Source organism: Podarcis pityusensis (genome assembly GCF_964106645.2).
Source record: "Podarcis pityusensis genome assembly, chromosome: 10".
NCBI classification, from domain to species: domain Eukaryota; kingdom Metazoa; phylum Chordata; class Lepidosauria; order Squamata; family Lacertidae; genus Podarcis; species Podarcis pityusensis.
In genome coordinates, this window is record NC_138035.1 from 29,691,541 (window position 1) to 29,719,535 (window position 27,995).

General features: G+C 43.3%; 1 protein-coding gene and 1 long non-coding RNA gene across 2 annotated transcripts in view; one reads left to right on the forward strand and one right to left on the reverse strand.

Moving 5' to 3' along the window:
• Nucleotides 1–27,995, forward strand: part of LOC308457739 — a 515,363-nt gene that overhangs the window by 295,672 nt on the left and 191,696 nt on the right. The gene's annotated exons all lie outside the window — the stretch shown is intronic.
• Nucleotides 942–27,970, reverse strand: MFNG (MFNG O-fucosylpeptide 3-beta-N-acetylglucosaminyltransferase). The gene is made up of 8 exons (XM_080972066.1): nt 26,946–27,970; nt 22,172–22,220; nt 15,613–15,715; nt 14,715–14,868; nt 14,320–14,405; nt 3,781–3,946; nt 1,947–2,032; nt 942–1,446 (listed from the first exon to the last, which is right to left on the reverse strand). Exons 1-8 carry the CDS (start codon nt 27,306–27,308, stop codon nt 1,380–1,382), a joined length of 1,074 nt encoding a protein of 357 aa, XP_080828192.1. The 5' UTR covers nt 27,309–27,970; the 3' UTR covers nt 942–1,379.

Here is a 27,995-nt window from a genome sequence, read left to right on the forward strand (position 1 = left end):
GGGAGAGCATTCCAAAGGTGGGTACTGCAATATAGTGAGTCGACAGTGATGCTCCAAGGATTCAGACAGAAGTCTTTCTCAGGGCCTCCTAGAGATGTTGGGGATTGAACCTGGGACCTTCTGCATGTAAAGCAGAAGCTCTTCCACTGGCCTATGGTCCCAGAGACTCTCTCTCTAGTCACAACCTGCCTTAGGTCACCAGGAGAAAAGCGAAAATAGAGGACAACTGCACAAGAGACATGGTTCACATCTTTTTTCGCTCTTGGATTTTTCTTTGACTGTTATCAATCTTTGCAATTTGTACACCCAGAGAAGTCTCTGATGGTTATCTCAATGACCAGCAGGAGACAGGGTGGTGGGGTGGTAACCACCCATCAGTCACATCATTGCTGCTTCCTGAGAGGCAGAGGAGGAGGGGCAAGTTGGCAGCAAAGTCCATGCAGTGCAAATGTTCTGGCAGACCAAATCTGGCACACCTGCTGGTGCATCTGCACTGCCCCAATATCCCCACTGCCTCACATGTCCATCCCTGTAGGCAACAGTGACACAACTGATGCTGTCAATGTCAGGGTAGAATGCTAACTGGACAAGACCCTGGTCCCTAAACCATACAGAACAGTGTTCTTGAACCTTGGGTCCCCACATCCCACAGCCAGCTCAGCCAATGGCCATGGATGAAGGGATTTGTAGTCTGGCAACATCTGTGAACCCAAAGTTCAAAAGCAGTGGTGTGGCACTTTCAGGAAAAACACCAGGCTTGTGTATTCCAACATATCTTCAGGCACATGTAGAGCATCACATGTGCCTGAAGCATAGGCAAGGCATATGAACTGAGTCCCACATGAAAGTGTACATGTGGCATGTAAGGAGATATGATTCACAGCAGATGTTATGTGAGTTGGCCCAAGGGCAGTCACATTTGCAGTCTACTTACTACGTCGTTTGACATAACTTGAAGAGCAGCTCTCAATCCATCCTCTTGCCACACACTTTAACGTATCTCCCCTCTTGCCTCAGCTCTTCCTTCAGTAATCAATAAAGCCCTCAGCTAAGTCAACACACAGCTACTGTGGTCTCTGTTGAACAGGGATTTGGAATACTAGGCAGCTTTACAGGAGGAATAAACAAATTTGTGATGGATGAGGCTATCAAGAACTCCTAGCCATGATGGCTGTGAACTGCCACATGCATCTCCATCAGTTGATGGAGATCAGGAGCAGTAGAGTACTGTTGCATTGATATCCTGCTAGTGGCCAGCCCCTGGGCCCCTTGGCCACTGTGAGAACAGAAGGCTGGGCTAGGTAAATCTTTGGTTTGGTCCAGCAGGGCTCTTTTCATGTTCTTCTCCACCATTCATGGTCAGACCTTCTGAGCAGTTTTCACAGGATGACTGGCTGTGGGCACCAGGAAGTGTCTGGATAAAGAAGGCAGTGAAGCGATCGGAACCTAGAAAGGAGGGGGAGAGAGAGAGAAGAAATGTAAAGAGACTGCTCTTGCTGCAGATGGGGAAAGGGCTGCATGTGAGGAGTACGTGCTCCCCAGTGCCCCATCCAACACCAGATGCTCTCACACTGCACTGCAGCGAAATGTCTAGATGGATGCTTCTCACCCTCTAATTCTGTGTAGATTTAATAGGCGCCTCAGCCAAAGTACGCCCTGCCCATCCCCTTGGGGCTGAATAACCTTGAATGTTTGGCTTCGGTTCCAGACTTTGCAATAAAGGCTGAGCTTAAAGGGTGATAAAAGAGAGCAAACCATGAGCAGCAGAAATGCTCAGCTCAGCTCTGGCCGTAGGACTGCAGGCATCTGCTCCTCATCAGCATCATCCCCACCCAAAGCTCTGCTGGTACCCCCGGTTTGGCTCTATTCAGGCTTTTTACCCTTGTCCTTCAAGCCCTCTTAACATTGCCAGCACGTTGTGAAAGATCTGCTCTCATGGGAGATACCTGGAAGGGTCATCTTGTGGAGAAAAAGGACCAGAAAGCTCGATGACATTGAGCTTCTTCTCAAAAATGCCATAGCTGAGAGTGACCTACAAGGAAATACCAGAAAGGAAGAGAGATGACTGAGGAATATACATGCCCTGTGGGCAACAAACTCCTTTTACGCATCACAGCCAGAGATACTTCTCAGCCGTACGAGTCTCCTGCCCTCTCCAATTTATTACACACACATGCATTCTGCTACCTTAAAACTATTCAAAGCCAAATTACAATGCCTGGGTAGCTTCTAGTAACCTTTATTTTCTCCAGGTGCTCCAGACTTGTTGGGAACACAGGTTTAGCCATATTTTCCCAGGCTCTTTGCCTTCGAGCAATTGCCATGCAAGGGATCAGGTTAAAGAGCTGAAGGACATAACCAGCAGAATCACATGGGGGCAGTTCTAGTTGGGATAGAGTATTCAAGATGAAACCTCTCTGCCACCATCCACCCCCCTGTGCTGTTGGTGTTTGGTTTTTTTAAAAACCAACATAGAAACCACTATACCAGGTATAATGGGGCACTCCTGAGACAGTGTGTGCTTAGCTTGTGCTAGAAACTGGGCTTTTAGTATCACAGCTCCAGCCCTCTGGAATCAATCACCTGCCAAAATTAGATAGGTGCCTAATGTTTTGGTACTTACTGAACACGTTGTTGTTTAAGGTTTCCCCAAGGTCTGACCCAGTCATTTATGGAATATTAACAGCATAGTGGCAGAAATGGCTATGTTGTTGTTTTCACAGTTTGTTGCAATTATTTCCTTGTTTTTAAAGTTTGCATTTTTGTGTTATTTTCTATCTTATACAGTGCTTCAATGGCTTCATGCTATGAAGCAGTATATACATTTGTTTAACAACAGCAACAACAGTAGAAGTGTTCTAACTTACCAAGCCTTTTAATTGGCTGCTAGGTGTTCCTCCCTTCACCGTTGACCATTGGGCCGTGCTGAAGGGGACCAATAGGAACTGGAGTCCAACAACATCTGGAGGGCCACAAGTTCCCCACCTGAAATATGTGGCCTACCCTCTGCTTTCTAAAATGGTACAGTCCAGCAAGAGTTTCACTCTGTGATTCTGCTGGTTGGGTCACACTGCCCTCAGGGGAGAAGAGGGCAAGTTATTGGCACTACGACTTCTACTCTTGAGTGGAAGGAGTTGCCTTTTCTTGGACTTTGACTGGCAGAAGTTTTATTGGCTAGTTAATTGCTTTTCCATCCCCTTGCCTATTATTGCAGAGAAGTGTCTGGGGAAGCATTTGTCAGGAAAGCCTCCTCTAAATAATGCATGATTGATTCAATCAGTGTCACAATTACTGAGGAGATGATGTGAATGACTGCTTTCCTGCCTGCTCCTCTCTCCTTCTCCTGACTCTCCTTCCCTCCCTCCCTCTCTCTCTTATCCAGACAACCCCAGCCGCATTTTGATAGTCTTGCGAATCCCCATTCAAAGACAATAGCAGGCTATCTGGTCACACATAATGGATGGGGAGATATCATGCCACAGGCGGTAGTGAAAAGTGTAAGGCTGGCCCCAGCAATCTCAGCAGCAATGGATGAGTTCATCTGGGGAAAGAATTATGTTACCCCCAGGTACAAAATACAATACATCCCAATTCGACTGAGAAAATGCTATATCACGGCGACCGATGTGCAACTTCAAGAGGAGATGATTGGATTCTGGGCAACAAATGCATAGCGGAGGGGCAATTTCATGCATCTGAACTGTCATTCAAAAACAGTTCATTTGGAAAGTGCCCACTCTCTCCAACAAGGGAAAGATGGTGTTTCCTGCATCATCTCACCTGCTTAGTAAGCTGGGGACCCTGGATGACATACAAGTTCTCCAGGTGAGAGTGGAACAGGTCACTAGGGACCAAGTGACCGGCTAGCTTACGTTCAATGATATAGCCCACGGTGCAGTCATCTGGGAGGTGGATGAGCTCAGATGTGATCAGGAAGTTGTTGCCACTGGAAAACAAAGCAGGCCAGATCCATTCATTTCATAAAATGAAGGAAAGGAATCTGACAGTGGGGATGGTGGAAGACCTGTGTTTCCCCAGGGAATGTGAATTACATCATGGTGGGCAGGTAGGGCTGAGAGGTGGCACACATACATAAACGTCTGTGTAATTCTGGCCTCAAGTTGTATGGCACTACAATCATAGCCATTTTATTGGGTTTAAATACTATTTTTAATTAGCATCGCACAATGATAATTGTGTGCAATTGTGCACAACTCTGTTATTGGATTTCTTGAATGCGGTGGATGAGAACAGGCCACTGCTTTGGTCCTCTACCTCCACCACACATTCTTCACAGCCCTGCCAGCCCCTGGCACAGTCAGATGTCCTCCTCTTGGTCGAAGAGAAAGAGAGAGGGAAGGAATAGGAAATACTTCTTTGATTCTTCCCACTCAAGAGAGGAGGGGGAAATGACATCACACAGAGCCCTCTCTACCAATTACATTTCTATGGTCTGAGTCTCTGCCTATCAGCAATACAGCTCTGGGGTCATTAGCTCCTAAGCTCACCAAGTAACAAGAATATGCACTGTCGGATTTGACTGCACTTTTCCCCAGGTAGAGCACTGCTTTTCATGCAGAGGGTTCCAGGTTCAATCCCCAGCATCTCCAGGTAGGATTGGGAGAAACCCCCATCGAAAATCCTGGATGGCTGCTGCCAGGCAGTGTAGACAATACCTAGCTAGATAGACCAATGTCTGGCTCTGTAATAGTAATAATAATGTGCCTACATTCCTGGCAGTAATATATAGCCATCATGACTTGGAGGTCAAGCTTCATTCAATTCTTGTACATCTGCTAGTTTTGGCCCATCAGTGTTGGCTCAGAGAATCAAACAGGAGGAAGCTTCTAGCTCAGGTTTTTAAGAGTTGTTCTCTAGGATTAGAAAGGCTTCCCTTGTGTTTATGTCTACATCAATCCATTAAGGGGAAACTCTTGCAAAGCTACATAGCCCACCAACATGTGGAGGGCACCAGGCTGGGGAATGCCAATGAATGATGCTAGCTTTGTAGTCCTCTAAACTGCAACCAGTCAATGGCCGAGCCTCTAGATTCAGCTGTCTTTTCACTCTTAGAATGCGTGCTCAACAAATCCGCCCTATTCCTTTTGAACCCCGTTTGCCTGCAAATCAGATGTCTGAATCAATACTCTGTGTAAAGGAGACAAATGTGCTAATAAGTTCCTCAACAGGGCAGCTTCCTTTTCCTGGCCCACTTCCTGTGTAATATGAAAATTAATGAGTTCATTATTTGGTTTAAAACTTCAAAAAGAGAAGGGAAGTTGCTGGGGTTTTTTTCCCTGCAAGAAATCCATATTTAGAAGTGGGAGGGATGGTAACTGAATGCAGAGAGAGAGAGAGAGAGAGAGAGAGAGAGAGAGAGAGAAGTAGCTGTGCTGAAAACTACTGTGGGGTAATACATTTATTGGGGGTAACTAAAATATCACAAATAGTAAGCAAAGTTTTGACTTTTCCGGAATGTCTCAGGCTGGATGTTCAGCAAAATGGGATGAGGGAGAGAAAGGAGGGAAAGTCCTGGCATGGCCATTGCTATTGGAGCTCAAAAATATATAGTTTGTAATAGTCTTGGGTTGCAATCCTATGCACCTTTACCTGGGAGTAAGCACCACTGAATAGAATGGGGCTCCTGAGAAAACACAAGCAGGCTTGCACTGTTAAGGCAGAGGTCAACAGAAGTTAGGCAGGCTGACAACACCATCATCTACATCAAGGTTAGCCAACGTGGTGCTCTTCAGATGTTGCTGGACTAGAACGCTCATCATCTCTCACCATTGGCCTGAAGTGAGCTGGGATCTGACAACATCTGGAGGCCCACAATTCAGTTCATTGGCCGCATGAAGTGTTATTATTCCAGAGTTGGGGAAAAGGTAACCCTTCAATTGTTGTTGGACTCCAACTCCCATCAGCCCCAGCCAACATGGCCAATGGACAGGGATGATGGGAGCTGAAGTCCAGAAACATCTGAAGGGCTGCAGGTTCCCCAACCCTGCTATATACTCTTTATTCAGAAACTGAATTCAATAAGACTTATAGCAAGTTGGTAGGTTAAGACTGCAACCTTAATTTGTTTGTTTATAACCTGCCCTTTGTCTTGGTGGACCCCAGGGATTAGTTTCTGCTAGACACAAAAGAGATTTTCAGTGGCCCTGTATATTTTTGAAATACAAAATCTACAAAGTGCCTAAATCTGTCCCCAGTGCTGTTCATAACCAATTAACATGAAAGTTAGGAGCCATTTTTGCAGCCTGTTTTATTTAAAAGGGAGAGTAGCAATTGTTAAAAATACATGTCAAATTGGTCTTTTTTTTAAAAAAAAAGAAATTATATTATTTTGCATATGAGAATAGACAATTTGTGAAAGGCACATATGTAGTAGATCAAAACAGCACCTTAGGATGTATTTATATCTATAATTGTTGGTACAAAGGAGAGAGAGGGAATCCAGGACTGTTTCAATGCCTGCAAAATGTTGTTGAGGGCAAGATGATTGTAGGAAGGGATTGCAATGGACCCTAGTTGGATAAATCCATTGAGTCTGGACAAATCAAGATGTGGTCTCTCTGGTTGGAATGTTTCCAGAAGTATTATGAAGAATCTAGACTCGAGAGCTTTTTTTAGCCTATTGATTCATGGAGGTATTGTTATTCATTGACCTGAGACTGCATTACTCACATTTATATATTCATTTTGTCTCTTCACAGCGGGTGTTTTAGCACAAACAGTAGATGTTAAGGTAAGAGTCTCAGCTTTATGCAGATCTTGCACCAATAACCATGTAATTGAAAGATGGACATACCATTTCGTTTCAGTCTTAGAAATTAAATACTCTGTTGCTTAAGAATGTTACCAAGGAAAAAAATCAGCAGTATTTTAAACTCACACATATACAGACTATGGGTCATATTGTAATTTGGGATGGAGAAAAGTCAGTGGTGACAGGGCAGTTAATTCAGCTTATTTAAATAAACAAAAAAAGAAAAGAAATCAGCAAGCAGAAGGTGTGGTGTTTGTTGTTTTTTAAAGAGAGCAAAAAGCTTGGGAAAATGTCTAGGAACTGATCCATTTAAAATAGGCATGATCCTCATAAGAGAACAGAATCACAGAGCCTTCAACAATCTGCAGAGATAGCGCAGGATAGTGCACACCCCGGAAATGATCTCTTTCAGCTTCTGCCTTCTGGAAGAAGGTACAGGGTTATAAAGACTAGGACTAGCTGCCTGAGAAACAGTTTCTACCCAAATGCGATTTTGGTTTTAAATGCAATATAAGGAGTCTCTATGGGAGTATTTAAAAATGGGGTATCAGAGTTTTTAGCGGGCTAACCAGCTTGGGATAGCTGGGATAGCAGGCTTGTTGGTTTTTGAATGTCTTATGTAGATTTTTCAATTTTGTTGTTCTGTATGGGACAATGACAATAAAGATTATTTATCGTATCGTAATATGATATGCTTCAGATGTTTTGAACTACAACTCCCATCAGCCCCAGCCAGCTGACTGGGGCTGATGCAAGTTGTAGTCTAAAACATCTGGAGAATACCCAGTTGGCAAAAACTGGTATAGTCTAGCCACACCATGGGAAAAGCTTTGAATGTATTGCAACAGAAGTGATTTTGGGTCAGTGTCCTTCACACCATTGTGATCACATGGAGGGAGAGAGTGGGGCTGTGCCACTGCCATCTTGTCATACCCCTCTCCCCCAACTGCTCACGAGTGAGGGAAGAAGCTGTAGAGGAGAGCCTATAGTATGTGCATAGGGTCTTTCTATGTTATGGGGTCCTCAATCATTGAAAGATTGGCTGTACAGAATTTGAGAAAGGCTGGCAAAAATCCTGGCAATCAAAGTAGCAAAGGAAATGACTCCTCGTCATGCAAACATGGAGAGGCTGTATGTGCAACATATCTGAAGCGTTTGTTGAGGCTGCAATCCCAACCCAATTTAGCCGGGAGAAAGCCCCATTTGTTTCAATAAGACTTACTTCTTAATAGGCTTGGTTATACTTGTGCTCATAGTCTTCTAGACAATATATATGATATTTTAAGTAAAGTATTTCATTCCTGAAAATGCAATAGAACCAGAAGTCATTATTTACTAGGGGGAAAGTGATGAAAAATGCTAAAATTAATAAATCCTATGGACTGGACTGGACGGACTTTACTAGAGGAATGAAAATTCATTACAATAACTTTGTCTGCTACTTCTTTCAATGAAGTATCTTGTTATAAGATCAGGGGGTTTTAATCCAAAATTCTGGTATTAAACACAGAGAAACAAATGAAAGTTAAAGCAGACCTCCTTTCTGAAATTTCCTGGAAAACCTATGTCATTAAATACCTGGAATATAGTCTTCCGATTGCTTGAATAGGTTGTTTGAGGATAACGTGATTAAGAAAATGCAGAAGTTTCTGTTACGGGCTAATTTAAAGATTTAATGGTTTGGAACAATCTGTACAGTAAAGATAGTAATTTTGTCAAACCATTATTTATGGTTCTTCCTATCTATACTGATAACTGTAAAGACCTGGCAACAATATATTACTAAGTTCATTCGAGCTAGAGGCAAAAAATGAGAATGAAACTGGCATGCATCTTTGCCACATACAGGAGAGTTGGGAGCAGGCAATTAGCTGTATCAAATCTTTTTCTTTGCTACCTTTCATCACCCTTAGCAGCAGCAAGGGAATGTTTGGTACTGATAAAAGCACAGAATTGGGACACTAGGATGTGAAAATTCCCTTCCCCTGAACTATTTATTATATTATGCCATAAGACAGAATAGATTTTAAAGAAAATACACTGTTCTTTAGTACATATTAGTTGTATGGGAGACATGGAAGATTTATAAACCTAAACTGAGTCAAATGTCTCACCATTAGCATCTGTTCAATATTTATAAGGTCCTGCCTGATTTAGGACTGTTAGGAAATTTTAAATTGTTGAAGTGGTATAATTTAATTAGGAAGAATTGTGTATAATGGAAATGCACTGCCATAGAAAGAACATCTAGTGTAAGATCTTCTGGCTTTCCTCACCCCAGGATTTTCAGATATGGTATTTGTTAAGCACACAGCATTTTAGAGGGGCAAGCCATCAAACCAGTTTGAAGGAGGGATAAACCATCAAATCAATTTGTGGGAGGAAGTACATGGCGAGAGAAGCCCTGACTGCCTGACCTGGACATCGTTATCTTCTATTTTTCCTTTAGTGTGGAGGACTTCCTGAAGGACTTCCTCTTTAGCATGCATGCCAGTGAGCCATAGCAAAGGGCAACACGAAAGGGCCTTGACCCTCTTACATTGTCTTCTAGTGTCGATATCAGGCATAGGGTGTGCAAGACTCTTAGTTTGCTCTGCAGTGGGAAAGGTAAATATCTCCTACTGAGACTAAAAACAAGTATTTGGTCATATATGATGATGATGATGATGATGATGATGATGATGTATATTTCTATACTGCCCAACATCCAAGGATCAAAAGGGGGTTTACCATATAGAAAGCAAAAATACATACCATAGTAAGTAACAAAAACAGTACCCTCACAGATACAGTTTAAAAGGCTATAGATTGTATAATTAACCAAAGGCCTGGAAGAAGAGGAATGTTTTCGCTTGACACCTAGAGAAATGTAATGAAGGCACCAGGCAAGCCTCCCTGGGGAGAGCATTCCACAAATGGGGAGCCACTGCAGAAAAGGCCCATTCTCGTGTTGCTCCTCACGTGGAGGAGGCAAACGGAGAAGGGTTCAAATGTTGATTATGGGGTCTGGGTGGGTTCATATGGGAAGAGGAAAGGAGAGTTGGTCCTTGAAGTATTGTGGTCCAGAGCTGTTTAAGGCTTTATAGATCAAAACCAGCACTTTGAATTGGGCCCAATTGAATTGGTATAAATAAGATTTAAGTTTTAAGTTTTAGGATTTTTTTATGGTAAGATAAGGTTAAAATAGATTAAGGTAATTTAATGACAGAATATAGTGAAAGATGGAAAGGATTTGCTGAGATAATTAACAACTAGAATACAAAAAAGGGAGGTGTGAGGAGGTCGATGAAATAAGTTACCGGTAATGAAAGTTAAGGATTTGGGAATATTGGATTTGTTTTTAAATTTTTTGTTTATTTTTGCTTTTTGATTTTGATGTATTGTGTTCTGTTTTTTCTGTTTGATTTTGGTTTTTATGGATTTGTATTGTTTAATTGTTACTTTTATCTACTTTTTTCTTTCTTTTTCTCTTTCTCTTGTTTTTTCCTTTTTTTTCTTTGTAATTTTAAAATTCTCAATAAATATCATTTTAAAAAAAAAGAAAATAGGGGAAAGATTCAAACATTCATAGAAAATGCATGGAATTAGATTTGGGACAATGTTCCTTCAAAATTATTCTGTGTGAACTTGAGAGAAAATGTATATAAAATTAAGGATCAGTGCAATCAAATCCTTTTTGAGCTACTTTAGGGTGTGTATGTGTATCTGTGTGTTTTAGATTTCTAGTGGGATGATTCCGCTCCAGCTGATTTTATTCATAATTGGTCATGTTGCCCCAAAATACAAATATATTGGCAGACAAGCAATAATTTAGGATAGTAAAAGATGTTATCAATTACCAATTACCATTTGATTCACAAACGATTCTATCTTTTGTGATATACCTAGAAAGGTTGGGACACGTGATCTTGAATTTATTATTAACCTTTTGTGCACAATCAAGATTAATTTGGCAGCTAAGAAGAAAAGTGCAACCGCTTCCAAGTTTAATGACTGTGAGGAAAAGATTGGGCAAATAGCCAAAATGACTGAACTGACATATTATATAAGGGTTTGGGAAAGATGCCAGTTAGATAACAAGTTTGTAGAACACTGGGCATTGTTTATTCATTACTGGAATGAAAAATTTAATGATAATGTTCAACCATATGTTTTGTTTTTGTAACTTTTTTGTTGTTGAAACAGCTGTTTTTATTTCTCCTTGGTATATTCCCTGCTTTCGTCTCATATATATTTTGTCGATTTTTCTTCATCTTATGTAAACATTGTGCTTTGAGATAAAAAAGTAGTAATGCTAATATTACTAATAGCACAACTTTAAAATTACAGTGGAGATTGACCCATGTGCATTAATATCACTCTACATCAGGGACTGAGACTCTTGGCTCTCCAAATCACATTGGGATTTAACTCCCATCATACTTGACCACTGGCCATGCCGGCTGGGGTTAATGGAAGCTGGAGTCCAGCAACAACAACTTATAGGTCCACATGTACCCCATCCCTGCTCTACAACGAATGACCTCTTCCCTAAACATATGGTTTTCTAACAAAGGTTGCCATCACCTTTGGCTGACCAACATCATGCATATTCATTTGCCATTTAGAAAGTCTGCACCTGTTTTCAAATCAGTTTCCTTTTTTTTTTTAACCACTGGAGAGTTCTAAGATATTGCCAAAGGCCCAAAACATGTCATTCCTGTTGTAACAGTCATAGAATCATAGAATCATAGAGCTGGAAAGGACCCCAAGGTTCAACCCCCTGCAATGCAGGAATCTCAGCTAAAGCATCCTTAACAGATGGCCTTCCAACCTCTGCTTAAAAACCTCCAAGGAAGGAGAGTCCACGGTCTCCTGAGGAAGACCATTCCACTGCCTAACAGCTCTTCCTTCCAGAAAGTTCATCCAATGTTTAGTCTGGGGGGTACTCATTGATCCACCACTATCCCTAGAGGCCCAAGTGACCTCTGAGTCCAGGAGTGCTTTTGTAAGTTCTGGCTGGTAAGCCACTTGCGACTAGTCCTGGACCACGACAGCCTGATCACAGTCACCCATCCATTGGTAGCCTCAATATGTGATTACTGTGAGACGCTTTATGTGGGGCTGCCCTTGTATCTGGTCTGGCAGCAGCAATGAGTACAGAAGGCAGCAGCCAACCTGCTCACAGGAACAGACTACCAACAGCCTGTTACTCTACTACCGAGAGACCTGCACTGGTTGCTGATTTGCCACAGGGCCAGGTTCAAGATTCTTGTGTTAATTCACAAGGCCCTAAGCAATTTGGGTCCAAAGTACCTTAAGGACTGTCTGATCCCTACAGCGTGCCCATGCAAATTTGGCTTTTAAAACAATCACCGTGAGTACTTAAATTTCGGACAATTGGACTCTAAATAAGGAATTGCGAGTAGAAAGGAAAATTGGACTTAAAAGTTTATTTCAATTTGGTACTGAAACGGGAAGGTCTAAACAGGAAGTCAGCCTTCCGTTTCTTTGTAGATAGATTAAAACAAAGACATGGCAAACTAGAGTTCAGAAAATCGCTTGTAAAGGATTAACTTTCACCATTTAAAATTGTTGAACCCCCTTCGGAAGCAGGAGAAGAGGGGGGATTTTTTTTTTGACTGTTTAAACCTGCAGAAGTGAGTGTAAAGCAAAGTAACTTTCCACCGTCTTGATCCTGGAGCGGGGTGTCAGGACTGATGTCTTTTGAAGCTCATTGACCAGAGACAAACTTTTTTGACAGATAGCTAAAAGAAGAGAAACATAGTGATTCCATTGCTCCCTTTCGCATTTTAAAGGAACAAATATTGACAAAATATCCAAAAAGGAAACTTTGTTGCTAGATCTGCCTTTAAAAGAAAAGAACAAATAGAAGTTCTTCCCCTAGAGGGAGCCTGTGAAACTGTAACCAATTCTGAATCGGGGAGCTTGCAGCTGCTACAGATTACGATCGTGGGAATAGACTTCTGACCTTGCAGGACAATGTATTCAGAAGCTCTGCTGTGTGCTCTCTGTAAAACAAGTGCCCTACTGGAACAGCTACATGAGAAGACGGATTTGATGACTGATGCGATCAGAAATTTTGAACAGGCAGTGGGAAATTATATGGAGCCCACCCAGGAACCAAATCAGGAGTGTGCCCTGACAGAACAGATGAGGGAAGAGGATGTTGCTGAACCTCGGGCGCCAGAGATGGAGGGAGCTGCGGCCCAGCAGGAACATGAGTTCTTGGATTTGACAAATGAACTTGGAAAAAGCCAGATTTGGAAAGATAAAGTTTGGCTTGGTTTGGAAATGGGGGGTTGGATAGACCCCCCTACGCAGGGATGTTTGGACTTTTCAAGTCTGGTAATGGGCCGTGAGATGTTTGGGGTTGTGGGGGCTCTTAAATTTGGAGGGACTTTGAAACATGTTCTTAAATACCACATGGAGTTTAGTGTGGACTATGGAAAAGGGGCTGATTTGTCGAGAAGGGTCAAAAATATTGTTAAGCTGGAGTTCCCACGAGTGAAAGGAGCAGGAGACAAAGGAAAATACAGCTATAAATATGAAGAAGAGCCGCGGAAGGGACATGGAAGGGACTTAAGGGCCTCAGATATAAGATTACCAGGTTATTGTGCTAGACTGATGGGATAGAGAGGACTGACAAAACCCGGGACCAGGAGGAAGAGACGCTGGATAAAGATTGGATTGTTTTTATTTTTTTTATTAGGATTCTTTTATAAAATTGATGAATGTTAGAAAAATGTTGGAACGAAATTATTTGGCTTTAGCAAAAATATTTAAAGAATTATGTAAGAATATTATGGTTATGAGAAATTGGTAAAAATAAGATTTAAGTTTTAAGTTTTAAGGTTTTATTATAGTAAGATAAGATTAAAATAGATTAAGGTAATGTAATGACAGAATATTATGAAATATGGAAAGGATTTGCTGCGACAATTAATAACTAGGATACAGAAAAAGGGAGGAGGAGGAGGTCAAAGAAAGAAGGTAATGAAAGTTAAGGATTTGAGAATATCGGATCTGTTTTTAAATGTTTGTGGTATATTTTTTGATTTTGATTTTTATTAATTTGTATTGTTTGATGTGGTTTGTTTTTTCTTTGTTTTTTCTTTCTCTTTTTCTACTTTGTTTTCTTTTGTAATTCTAAAAAAAATTTCAATAAATATCATTAAAAAAAAAGAAAGAAAGATACAGTGAGTGCAGGCGCACACTTCAGCAAATGTTCATCTTCATTTACATCTATTAACCTCCCATCCAGGAGCATTGTTAAGGGATGGCTCAGGGGGTTAATTGTTAAAACTTCACTTGCAGAGCAGCTTTCCCTCAGACAGTTGGCTCAATGTGCTTCCATACATATAAATCAGCAGATGCAATCTTTACGCAAATCTGTATTGCCCCTGACCGCTGGCCATTCTGGCTGGAGCTGATGGGAGCTGGAGTTCAACAACATCTGAAAGGCCACAGGTTCCCCACTCCAGCCATTGCAGGAAGATGTGAAATGAGAGACATTCATACAAGATCTTTTAGTGGTCACTGCTCACCTTGCCCAGGGAGCCATCTTTCGGGCCAGCTTCCTGCTGATGCAGAATCCAGCACCTCCAGTGGCAAACCAAAAATACACTGACTTCTGAAAGAAGGAAAAATGGAGATGTTGTGTATTCAGCATACATGCTCTACCACTGAGCTATGCAGTCTCTTCCCTTATAGGCAAAGGGTGGAATGCAGAGGAGATTCAATGTTTTGTTGAAATTTATGATAGGAACCCAACATTTGCTCCTAAGATCAGCCTGGTATACATTCTTCTCTCTCCTCAAAGCAGTTGTAACTGTGATAAACCAGATGTTGTTATTGTTTGGGGTGCAGAAGCTCACCTAGCTGCCCTTAGAATTCCCAGCCAACCTGCTGTTTACTCCTGAAGTAAAGGGGTTGGACTTACTGTCTGATTGTTAGGCGAAGCTTCTGAGGCACGAATTGGCCTGTTCAAGCTGGGCTTCCCAATATACACATCTTGGTCCGGAGAATAGGAAGACAAGAGCTTGAGCAGAGCTTGTGGGTTCAGGTAGTTGTCGTCATCAAGGTGGCAAAACCAGCTGGAGAAGGAGGAGAAATGCACAGCCGGTAGATTCAAGAGGAGAATATAATTTCAACTTGATTCCATAACAATGGTGGTTGCTGCCCATTGAGACTGGTAGGGTAGAAGGCAGGGAGAACAACATTGAGTGGAGCCACAGCCAATAAGAGGCACAGGCGTGCAAGCACACACTCACACAAATTGTAAGAAAGAAAACAAGCAGTTGGTGGTTGGCTGAGCGCAGACTGAGTTGCTTGGGTTGTGTCCCATTTGCCCTAATGGACCAGACTGCCCTGTCATAGTTAGCTGTTGAACAGTTTCTTGGCATCTATCCCACCAGTTAAATCTAGGCGCCACTTGATTCATGGTTGGTATAACTGCATTTCTGTCACTGAGTCATTGTCGTACACAGTTTAATTTACTAACCTTGGCATTCACCACCTGGAGCAAGCAGACAATTGCTCTGTAGTGCATGTTGATCAGAGGGAGCTGACTCCTTATGCTACCTATGCTAAATGCCGTTTGCATTTCCTGAGTGATCTCAGATGGCTCCAATTAGTGGCTCCCTCCTAGGACAATTTTGCAGAGGCAAACTACAGTTTGAATGGAGCTTTGGATAACTAGACCACAAAAAGCCAACTATGGAGAACAAGTGTTTACTTTTATTGACAACATTTATATGTCAATAAATAATCTCACTAAACTTGGACAGAAATAGACTCCATCCCATGTCACATCTCCCAACTCAAGTCCATTTGCTCACCTTAGGCCGCTAACCAAAAAGGCATCAAACTCCGCCGCCATTTTGCAAGAAAGTGCTGGATGACTGTACTCTGCAGAGCAGTTTGTGATGATCACGTGATCACCTAATGGGAAAAGGAGAAACGCTTTCTGGATGGGTTCCTGGACCTATTTTGATTTATTTAAAGCAACTTCAAACACAGACAAGCTTATACCCTCAACAAGACAAAGATGGGAGACCTTTCCCCAGTGCAAAGGGCATCTTTGTGCAGTACATCTCCAAGTCTTCCGTACCACAGCAATGCTCTGCAGCAGTTCAGCATAGTGACCAGAACTGAAGGAGACCTAGGTTCAAATCCCCACTCAACCATGAAAGCTCCTCGAGTGACATTCAGCCCGTCACTTTCTCCCAGCTATCTACCTCACAGGGTCATTGTGCAGTGGTGAGAATGATATAAATAGAATAAGCCGGTTTGTATATTATTTTCATTAACCCACGTTTCACCCTAAGGTCCCAGGGCACATCACAACAATTTAAAATGAAACGTTAAAAACAGTTTAAAAGAAACTACAGACACAAGAATAGGGTGGGTCCTAAAAGTATACATCTCAAGCATCAAAGGCCAGCATAAAGAGGTGCATGTTCAACATTCATTGAAAACTGTATAGTGAAGGTACCAGAGACACCTCTGTGGGGAGGAAGTTCCACAACTTAGGGGCTGCCACAGAGAATGTCCTTTCTCCCCCACCCCACCCCCAGAGTACTTTCAAGTTGGCTGCCTCTTCCAGTCTCTTAACACCTAAGAGTGTTTGTAGAGAAGGAGGTGTTATTTCAGATATTTAGGGTCTTGGGGCTTTAAATACTTACATGAGCACCTTGAGTTGCACCCCCAGAATGAACTGGCAACCAATGAAGCTGTTTTAAAACAAGGGGTATAGGAATTCTAAAGGGAACCCCAGCCAGTAATCTGGCTGCTCCATTTTGGACTAGCTGAAGTTTCTGAGTCATCTTCGAGGGCAGCCCCATTTAGGGCACATTGTGATAATCCAGCTGGGCTCCCCTACATTTCCAGGCCTTTGGGCACATTTGCAAATGAGAGAAACTGTTGCACCAAACATGCCCTGAAGCTGCACATGCACTACAACAATGCACACATGTGTGTGCGCAACAAAAGACTTCTTTCAAACCTCATTTCAGCAGAGAGGGGCTCGGGGGCAAGAGCCTGGGGCGGCCAGGGAAGGCTTCTGTGGGCAAATGTGCTCCCATGGTGCTAGCCATGTTAGCAACCCATGATTTAGAGAGTGGGGTGGGAATAGCCTAGATGAGAGGAAAGCTCACCATGGTTTTTTAAATAAGCATGAGTACACAGTGAACAGAGGAAGGCTTGCTGCAATAACTGTCTTAAGTCTGCTGGCTCCAAAGAGTCACCATTTTAGTGAGAAGCAGTCAGAAACTCAGTCAGTGTGTTTATTGCTTGAAGCCACAGGCCATTGCAAATGGTAGCTTTTTTAAAAAAGTAAAATGTCTGGAAGGCAAGAAACCATGACCAATTGAGCTTCCCAATTCTCATTTAATGTAAAAGCCATTGCTAAAATAAATCCTTAATAAAGACTCTTAGTGATTACGCTTGACTTAGCTTACTCAAGTGAATCACCTTTTCAAATTCACTGGTATTTCCTTCAAGATATTTGCTCAAATTTTCTTAGCTGCTGCACCAAATAATAAAACTAGATATAACCATGCTCAATGAGAAGTAAGAATTCTGGTATATCTTGAATTAGACACCCCATAAGTTGAGATACAGGGTAAGACAGACATTGCCCAGGTACCTGCTATATGTGGGGTTGGACTTTGAAATAAAAGATTCATAGTTTGGGAGTCTACTGGATGCATCTTTGTCACTGGAAGCTCAGAGCCTGACTAGCAGTGTCTTTCACCAACTATGATTAGTACAGAAACTATAGCCATTCTTGGACAGGGATCCTAATTCAAGCATTGGGAATGTGAAGACTTTATTACTGCAGTACGCCCTTTGTGGGGCTACACTTGGGGCTGGTCTGGAAGCTCCAACCAGTGCAAAATGCTGGAGCTAGACTACTTGTGAGAGGACAGACTACCACCAGCAAATAACTCTGGCGATTAAAAGCGTGCACTGGCTGCCCATATGGTACGAGTCCAATTTCAAGGTTCTTAATTCGCAAGGCCCTTAAGAACTTGGGTCAAGTGAGATTGGACTGCAAGATTCCTAATGTCCCTGCCTGATCATGGAGGTCATGAGCAGAGTTGCTGTTAGTGGTCATCCACCAGTCAGTCGCACAGCTCGCAATGACCAGCAACCATGCCATGAGCATCATGGGCCCAACTCTGTGGACTTCCCTCCTGATTGAGATCAAGCAGGCCTGCCTCACTACTAAACTTAAGCTGCGTGGTGAAGTCTTTTCTTTTTTCCCCAGCAGGCATTTTAAGTAAACTTTTCTGATTGTGTGGTTAATTTTACTGATTTCATCCTTTGTATCTCCTTTGTGTCTTCATCGTACAACACGTCAAAACTACTGCATAAAGCAGTATATAAATTATTGAAATAAATAAGAATAAATAAATGAAGCAGGGATGCAGAAACTGTGGCCTTCCGGATACTGTTGAACTCCAGTTCCCATCGGCTTCAGCCAACAAAGGTCAGAGCTGATGAGATTTGTAATCTACCAACTTCTGGAAGGCCATAGATCCCCCACCCTGCTCTACAGGTGTTGAATATTGCCATGTTCTGCCCGACAGATCTGTCCGTAATCCCCTAGTTGTGCACCAAGACTGAATCACTCCCTTTGCCACCTCTTGATTTCGTAGAAGATACAGGTCTCTTCTGGTCTCTGCAGGAGTACTGTGGATAGTTCTAGATTTAAAAACAAAACTATTTGTAGTACTTCCAGTGAAGCTTGTTTACCCTTGCCCAAGATCTCAGAACCACAATGCATTTGGGCAACGGCTTTCCCCAATACTGAAGTTTATCGGGTGTCCTGCCAATTGCACCCCTAAGTAGGAGCTGAAAAGGCAGCTCTGCACAGCAGCTTGCAGGCACTGGCTGAGCATGCCTGAGCTGGAATTGTAAAGTGAAGGGACTGACTTCCTTCCTTCCTTCCTTCCTTCCTTCCTTCCTTCCTTCCTGTTTCACTAGCTAGAAAGCACAGAGCGAAGTAGAATCAGTAGTTCAAAGTTGTATTACCTTTGTAAAAAAAAAAACCAACCCCATTTCATTGTTGAACACCTAGTCAAATTATTGATAAGCAAAACCAGGCGAGGGAGTGCTCATCAAGCAAAGTCAGATAATGGCATTGGTTCGTTGATGGTCATTATTCTCCTCCCAGGCACTACCCAAGGGGGTGCTGACAAGAGTTGCCAATTACCTTCTGCATAGTAATCACATTAGCAATGATAGCGTTAGTCAGGGAAAGGATCTCATTTTCTCAGCAACATGATATTGAGGTTCTGAGAGCTGGGGAAATGAGTTAGGACCTCCTTAACAGAAGCCTCATCTGGAGAGAAAATGGCGGCAACAAAAGAGCAACTACAATGGATTTATGGTACAAAAATAATAATAAACGCTGTGCTTCCAATATTGTGATCTGACAGTTTAAAATCTATGAGTGGTATTCAGCTAAGCCCTATTCAGAGGAGACCAAGTGCAATTAATGAACCTACATTACTCATGTCCATTAACTTCAGTGAGTATACTCTGAGTAGGACTAGCGTTGAATATCAACCTTAAAAAAAACAACTCTTCAGGGGGAATTCAAGGTCGCTGTCTTCTGATTTTATTTCAGCTTGCCAGACAGAATGATCTTCCTTCCCCTCGTCCTGTGTGCTCTTCTTGGGGTTCTCTTGACCCCAATTTGGGGGGCCTGGGGCATGGGAGGAGGGTGGGACCCTGTTGCTCTAGTGAAAATTCTTGCACGTGGCTTCTGATGACAGGACTCATTCAGTGAATCCCACCCGATAGCAGTGATACACCTAGTTAACATCACACAGAGTAATCCAAAGCCCTGGCCAATGGAGACAGGGCTTCAGGGGACAACACAGCCACCACAACATCCACTGCCCCACTACTCACAACAGCTGGGCAGGGGAAGTGGGGCAGAAAAATGGCTCTTTGCTCCACCAGCTCTCAGGTTGATGCAGCAAAAAGGCCCAGATCTTCCATAATCGTTAGACAGTATTGTCCAGTTGTGCAGGGAAATTAGATAGCAGTGTTAATGCGCAATGAGCCTGACAACACATGCTGATGTGCGGCACAATCCAAATTGATATTAATTGTCTGGTTTTTACTGATTGGGCTAAGAAACTTCATCCAAAGGACTTGATCATTTTTATGTTGGTGGGCTGCGAGTTTCACCATATCTCAGAACTCGAAGGATGCAAAGAATCTAAACTTAGACATGCAATATATATATATATAAAACTTTACTGCAGTTTCTGAAAAATTAACATAAAATTTGAAAGTACAATGAGGCGAGGGCAATCTAGGAGATTTTGCAGCTGTTTGTAGCCATTTTTAAATTATATGTTGCATGATCCTCAAAAACTATGTACCAAAATAGTTGGACTTTATTTGAAATTATGTGTAACTTCTCTTCCTGCTTATCTATGATTTTTCCTTCCTGCCTAGGTCAATCTACGTATTTTTGTCTTCCTTATAGATGGATTTCGTATACAAGCTACACGCTTCTATATCATCCATAAATAACCCTGTACTTACCCAGTTTTCCTTAGTTCCTTTGTATCAAAACCTGTATGATCCATGCTGTTTTTTGTATTTAAAAGCTATTAATAAGAAAGAAACAAGGGAAGGCCCAGATCCCGCATGCTGTCAACACATGAAAGCAGTAGGACCAGCTCAGGATCCAGCAGATCCTGTATAGACCCAGTCCAGCCCTTCCCCTGAAATGCTACTGGTAGCAGAGATACCACTGATGGTAGCTTCCACTTACTTGCTATTTGGGTGGTTCACTGAGCTGTTCCTCACTGCTGGGGCTTCCCTGCCATTGGTGGAGGTCAGCAGAGTCAAGTCAAGGCAAGGGTATAGAGAGATACCTCCACTCCAACTCCTCTAAACTTCTTCCAGTGGATAGATTGGGGGTTTGGATTGCTCTGTTTGTTGTATTTACTAAACACAGATTGTTAGCTGGTGTTGCAGTTCAATACCTGCAGATTTTATGTCATATTTTTTGGCTCTGCCCATTAATTCAGTGTTTCTGGAGAACTGCACAAGCTGCGGTAAATGAAATTACTAATTACTTGATAGCTGAAGAGCCAAGCATAATAGTATTTGACCTTGAGGACCTTGTCGATTAAGCGGATTTGGATTGGAACTGGCGATGCCAGAGCAAGTCTACGCATGTCTACGCAGAAGTAAGCCTTGGGTGGAGATTTCTGCATCACCAATAAAGAGGAAACATATCGGGGGAGTAGAAGAGGTGCCAATTTGCATTAAAAGTGCAGATATGTATACATGCAAATTTAGAAATAAGTAGTATTCTTTAAATAGAAACTCAGCACATCTCACCAAAGTGGAAAAGACTATGTCCAGCTACCTGAGTGCCTGCTCAGTCTGTTCTCCAGGTCTGATGGTTGATATGGCTCTTCATTCTCAGGGTTCTTTATCTTTACACCAGACTTGGAACAGACAGCCTTAAGTCATACTCAGAATAGATCCAGAATAGACTCACTTATATTGATTTGCATATAATAATTATTATTTTATGTTGTGAGCTGCCTTGTGATCTTTGGATGAAGGGTGGTATACAAACAGAAGAAGAAGAAGAAGAAGAAGAAGAAGAAGAAGAAGAAGAAGAAGAAGAAGATTGAGCATAGTCCAATAGACAGTCAAACTGAATGCCCCTCATCAGGTCTCCTAGCGAGTTCTATGGCTGAGCAGGGACTTGAACCTGGGTCTCCCCAGTCTTAGGGCTTGTCCACATTTTCGCTTCTCCTGTGCCTAGAATGCATGGATCCAAGCAGTTTTCCTCTTGCCGTGCCACTTTTCCCAGAGAAAACCTGCAGTTTAGGGCTGAATCAGAACAAATAGCAATCGGGTTTTCCATACATTGCTGTTTGTTCCGATTTAGCACTAAAGAGTGATTTTTCCAGGAGGGAGCAGCGGGACAAAGGCAGAACCACTCAGGCCCATGTCTAGGCAGCCCGGGACAAGTAGATGTATGTATGAGCCTTGAGTCAAGACTGAGTTATCCCATCTATTACAGTATAAGCGTCCCCTCCCCCACTTTCACGCGATCGCCTCACACACAACCGCATATATGCACACTACCAGGAAATAAATCATTCACTTCAACCCAGAAATAATGGGAGGAGCAGCCACAACACACACACCCCAAATGTTTTCCCCAGACCTCATTCAGAGATGCAAGACTGAACCTGGGACTTCTGCATGCGAGGCATGTGCCCTGTGGCTGAGCTATAACCCTTTCCCACGGTCTGCCATGTAAGGATGCTATTACCCAAGCATTCCTGACACACAGTTTACAGAAGTCAGTTTCCAGATCTTGCACAACACTAAAGGCCGGATTACCCAGTTTTTCCCGTAGCTCATCATCTTCTTTATCAGTGAAGACATGTGTCTGAGGAAAAAGAAGAGAGAAGGGTTATTCCAGTGCCTAAAATGTGCTGAGTTCCATACCTGCCATCCAGTGACAAGCCACATAACTCTCTCCACCGTGGCTATGCGTCATATGAGATTATTACTGAAGTAATGAATGTGAAATGCTTTGAACACTCAGAAAGTGTTTTATCTGTACAAATGGAATAATAATGCCCCCATCTCACAGAGATGCGGCAAAATAGAGGTTGTAACAAGTTCTGATATTTTTTAAAGTGCTATATGATGATGGAAAGTAAGTATTTGACCCAGCTTCTTTGCAGAGAGAGAGAGAGAGAGAGAGACTCACGCTCCCCTTTGCTGATTGATTAGCTGATAATCTTTTGAAATCCAGTCTTTGAATGCTTGTTTGTTCTGTGCTGAAAAAAATTCAGATGGCTCTGAAGCTGGTGTTTCCCAAAGGACCCTGCATGCTGCGGTTTTTTGAGGGTGTTGATCATTCAGTGGAACAGGTCACTAACATCTTTGTAGAATGGCATTCACCCCATCCCCAACTCAGCAAGTGTTTTGGTGTTGAGTGTAAACGGCGTTCCGTGTGCTGCGCTGGCTCGCCATATGCAGCTTGTCACGCTGGCCACGTGACCCGGAAGTGTCTGCGGACAGCGCTGGCTCCCGGCCTATAGAGTGAGATGAGCGCACAACCCTAGAGTCTGGCAAGACTGGCCCGAATGGGCAGGGGTACCTTTACCTTTACCTTTTTTACCTCACCCATTGAGAAATTGCTTTTAAAACAAATACAACATAGATAGATCGTGGCCAGCTTCAGTTATGAAAGGGATTTCAGCAAAGTGTCTTCTCGGGCACTTCCTCAGATGCATGTTCATCTGGCAGTAGTTGTGGACAGCCATTTTCAATTTTCCACAGTGCCCCAGATCAGCATGACATTTGGGCAGGGCAGGCACCAGCCTCTGTTAGTGTGGCCATGTGTCCTACTTTACTGATGTCAGTCCTCTGTTTGAAAGGCTGTCAGAGGATAGTCCTCTATTTGAAGGAGCTCTCTTTTTAGAGGGCGGTCCAGTTGAAGCCCAGTTTAAAGTGAAAGAACCACAACAGGGGAGAGTAGGAGTGAGTACCTGTGGAGTGCAGATAGAAGAAGACTGGAAAATGCTCTGGTTCAAGGCCCCATATAGATGTCTTCCTCCCTTATGCTAGATGGGATGCCAGTGTATTGGAACCTACTGACATGTGTGATGGTACTGCCTCAAGGTAAAAGAGTTCTTGATGGAAGTGTTTTCTGAGAATCCATTGATAACTGGACAAAATTCACCCCGCCCCTTGGCTTCTCTTTTGAATCTGTTCACAGATTTGGATCAAGACCTGAATAACAAGGAACTGATTTTGCATCCTTTGACAGCAACCAGAACCACAACTGCCAAGTTTTGCAGAACTTTTGATCTCAGTAGTCTAGACTATTGCTATTCCAAGACTTGGCAAATCACCCTTCTTGGAAAAAATATTGCATAACCTAAATGCATCCAGGGTTCCCAAGTGTTCAAGATCGCAGCTTTGCCATTTGATCTAATTTTATTTTATATACAAGCACAGGAGTGTCAGATACCACAGGTCTATGCGGGTGTTTTGATGGAATACATTTTATCATCTTTTTTGAATTAAAATTTCTAATTGTTTTGATTTAAACTGCAGAACTCATTGCAATTATAAACTACGCAACTTTTTCCTTTCAGTACGTTTTATTATTGCACTGACTGTTTCCTGTATTTCTTTATTGGCAGTTGTGACAACTTATCTGTATTTATTTTTTCCCTTCATTTCTTTTTTTCTGTCACCTGTTTGTCCTTATTAAAATTCAATAAAAAATATGTGAGGGGGAAAACATTTAGAACCTATACAGCAAACTGAACAGGCATACACATACCCATAGCAGTAAACCCTGCTTTATTTAACTTATAGTCCTAATAGATTTTTATCTATGGATATAAATTTGCTTGTGTGGGTTTTTGTTTTGTTTTTGCAAATGTATGTTCTCTTTTGACCTATTTTGGAGAGGGGGGTGTATTTCCTTTTGGGGGGGCGCAATGTGTAAGCGCCTACTGTAGCACCAGGGGGTTCTGCTAGGGCTCTGGAGCCCCAATAATATCTGGTATAGGTATGAGTCATTTTTGTAGAACAGATGCTTTCAATATATAGGTTTCATTGTGCTGAGCCAGCTCACACTGAGCTTTTAGTCACCAGCCTGGGGCTGGAGAACCTGGTCTGATCCAGCATCCCTAAATAACTCATGAGCCCAAGGGGTGACCATCGAATAGCTCAGGTTTGTCCCCCGAGAATCCTGCTGTGATGTTTGCAAGATATCTGACAGCAGATTAAACAGAAGCTTTGTAGTGAAAGGAAAGTTGAATTCAGAAAAGAACATCTGTTCGTGTGTAAAAGACCTATAAGCTCTCTGCTGTTTTCCCTACTCTCCTCCTCCTCCTCCTCTTCCCCGCAGTCCCTCCCCGGCCCTCTCGACAACATCATGTGGCATGTTCTTCCATCCCAAGGGCAGAGTGGGGATCGCGTCCAGCAAAGAATACCTCCTCTCAAGCGGAAAATGGGCTTTCAAGAAGCCAAGGGGACTGAAAGAGAGAGACACAAGCCTTAAACAATCTCCCCACCAGCTGCCTGCAGGCTGGTTAAACAGTGTACTTGCATTATGTACTGAAATATGGGCAAAGTCATTCAGACAGTCGCTCAGGCACGTGGGCCTCCCCTGGGCCTGGCGGTGGCGAGGCCTTTTCACAAATCCAGCCTGGGTTTTATTGTGAGCCTCTTGTCTCTGGAAGAATGAAAGAGCTGAGGGGCAGCCATAAAGAAAAGGAACCAGGGGGACGAAGCAACCACAACAAAAAATACGAGGGAGGGGAGAAAAAACACGTTTGATGGGAATATAGCAGGGCTGAATATGGCACATTCGTTCCTTAAATCACCAATTGGAGATGTGAATTTCTAAATGATATGTCAACCAGAACTGTCCACCCCTGAAAGAGCATTCGGTGCTGGTGTGGTGGCAAACTATCTGTGTACATTTTGCAAGGTCCTCAACATTTTGCTTTGTGTATGTGTGAGAGAGGGACGCAGGTGGTGCTGTGGTCTAAACCACTGAGCCTAGGGCTTGCCGATCAGAAGGTTTGCAGTTCGAATCCCCGTGACAGGGTGAGCTCCCGTTGCTTGGTCCCAGCTCCTGCCAACCTAGCAGTTCGAAAGCAAGTAGATAAATAGTTACTGCTCCGGCGGGAAGGTAAATGGCATTTCCGTGCGCTGCTCTGGTTTCTCCAGAAGCGGCTTAGTCATGCTGGCCACATGATCCAGAAAAACTGTCTGCGGACAAACGTCGGCTCCCTTGGCCAGGAAAGCGAGATGAACGCCTCAACCCTAGTGTTGTTCGAGACTGTACTTAACTGTCAGGGGTCCTTTACCCTTTTTTATGTGTGTGAGAGATATATATACTCAGTGCTTTTTTCTGGGGGGATGCAGGGGTATCTAAACATTTTGTGAATCTAAGTTTGTCATTGAGGAGCAGTATTTCAATATGAGTAGGAAAATGAGAGTACTCCTAAACATTTTTTAAGTAAAAAAAGCACAGTATATACTCATACATAAACGAATGTATGAATTCCTAGGCCTGTTTCACACATTACATGAATGCAATCCTTTGTCTGCCTCAGAGTCAACCAATTCTACCTTCCTCATGAGTGAAAACAGTATGAAATCTGCCTCACCAAATATGTTTTGCCCATTTACCTTTAACATGTGGAGAAGCTCATAAACAAGTGTTTTGGAAGGCCATTGTTTCTAAGGCAGCTTAAAAAGCCCTGAGAGGCATTGGGGAGCTAGTCCAGGGACAACCTTTCCCACACAAAGAAAGCATAGTTAGAACAGTTGGGCTGCGCATGCCTCTCCCTGATCCAATTCAGGGCTCGGTTGGGCACTTTGAAGAGACACCAATCCAACCTGAGACCAGCTCAACTCGGCACCAGACTCTGAACCAATCTGAGCACCTTGCACAGTGTCTAATTAAGGTTTAAAACCCTATATATCTCCTTCCCCCCCCCCTCTTGCTACCACCAGATCCTGCACCTCTTTTGCCAGCCCCAGATTGCTTCAGCTGGACCTGATCCAACCCAGAGTGACCAGCGGCTACCTCCGCCCAATATGGTGGAATCCTGGGTTGATCCAAACCAGCCTGAGAAAAACACCACCATGCTCTGCATCCCTCCCTCCCCCATTATCAGTCTCCTCCAAATCTATGCGGCTTGCTCCCTCGGCTTGCTTTGAAGTTCTCCGAGAGACACACTGATGTTACTTTTCTTGGGTAAAATAAAATGATGAATGAGACAGATGGCCATCAGCATAATGAACGGTGGAAAGACTAGAATCTGGTATAAGGCAGCTTCGTTGTAAAAACATACTCTTTTTTGTAAGTGAAACAGCAGGCACTTTTCTTATTTTTCTTTTTTACTATGCTTTAATTAAAAGCAGGCAACACCAGGGCTTGGGGCTAAATCAAATCACATCTGGGGATGTTTCCAGCCCTGAGGCTTCCAAATGACCAATCCTGGCTTAAGGCATCATTTGGTTCTAGGCAATGCGTGCGCATGAGTGCATATGAGAATCACACACAGGTTCTTCCCTTAGGCATTCTGGTGTCGGCGGTCCATTCAACCCTCCCTCTCACCCTCATACCAACCTGTCCTTTAACCTGGGAGATCCAGGTCTCCAGCAGCAATCCCATCCTGGACTGGTGGAACTTCTGGGTTGTTTTGACAGCGATGAAAAGCTCTTCCAGCAAGAGGCCTTTCCCAGCAGAAGAATGCGCCATACCGTCATCGTGGCCCTTGAGTTGTTTTCCATGCTCAGTCTCCCTCCTGTTTCTCCAGTCTGCCCCACCTGCCAGCATCATCTCCCTCCATGCCCATCTGCCAGATATCCCTCCTGAAAGTCTCTGGTTGCCGACCGCTTCCTGGATGCTGGAACGCCTCGTGGAAAGGAGCACCATGCTCACAAGAAGTAGAACAACTCCAGAGGAGGTCTGGAGGAGACGCCGGCGCATGGCTTTCGATCCCGCAGCGAGGAGATGGGTGAGGTTCAAAGCTTGAAGTGCAAATCCTGCTCTAGCCTGTGTGCATAGATTAAAGAGATAGGCCAAGGCCTGTCTAATAAATACCCCAGGAATGCAAGAGGAAGGGGCCAGTGAGTGGGGTTGTGTGGGTCTTCAGGAAAGCAGAAATTACCAAAGAGGTCTGCCTCACTCTTTTCTCCCCCACTCACACCTCAGGGGATGAGGAAGCCTGGAGGGCAGAGGCATGGGATCTAGGGAGACCTGATTTTCCAGATATCAAAGAGGGCAGGTGACAGAGGCTTTTAGGTAGGAGGAGGACCCTATCACCTGAGCCTAGGTAACCAAAGGGGGCATGACCCTGGGTCCCCATCTGAAGTCACACAGGATGAGCTTCAGCTGTCAAGTCAAGACTCCATGGACAAATACCCATCCCAAGGGCAGGGAAGAAAGTGCCCACTTTTCCATAGCGAAGATTCCCAAATAACAGCCTCTCTTTCCCAGCTAGAACACAGAGCTTCTAACCTAAAAGGCAAGGCAGGTTTTTCCTTTTTTGATCGCCTCCTTTTTGTCTCCCAGCAATTACAGGCTAGAGCCAGAGCTGCAAAGGAAACTGCCTTTCTCCAGTCCCACCAGCTGTCTGCTGCCCTCCCTCTCCCAGCTCCATTTTTTGGCTGCAAG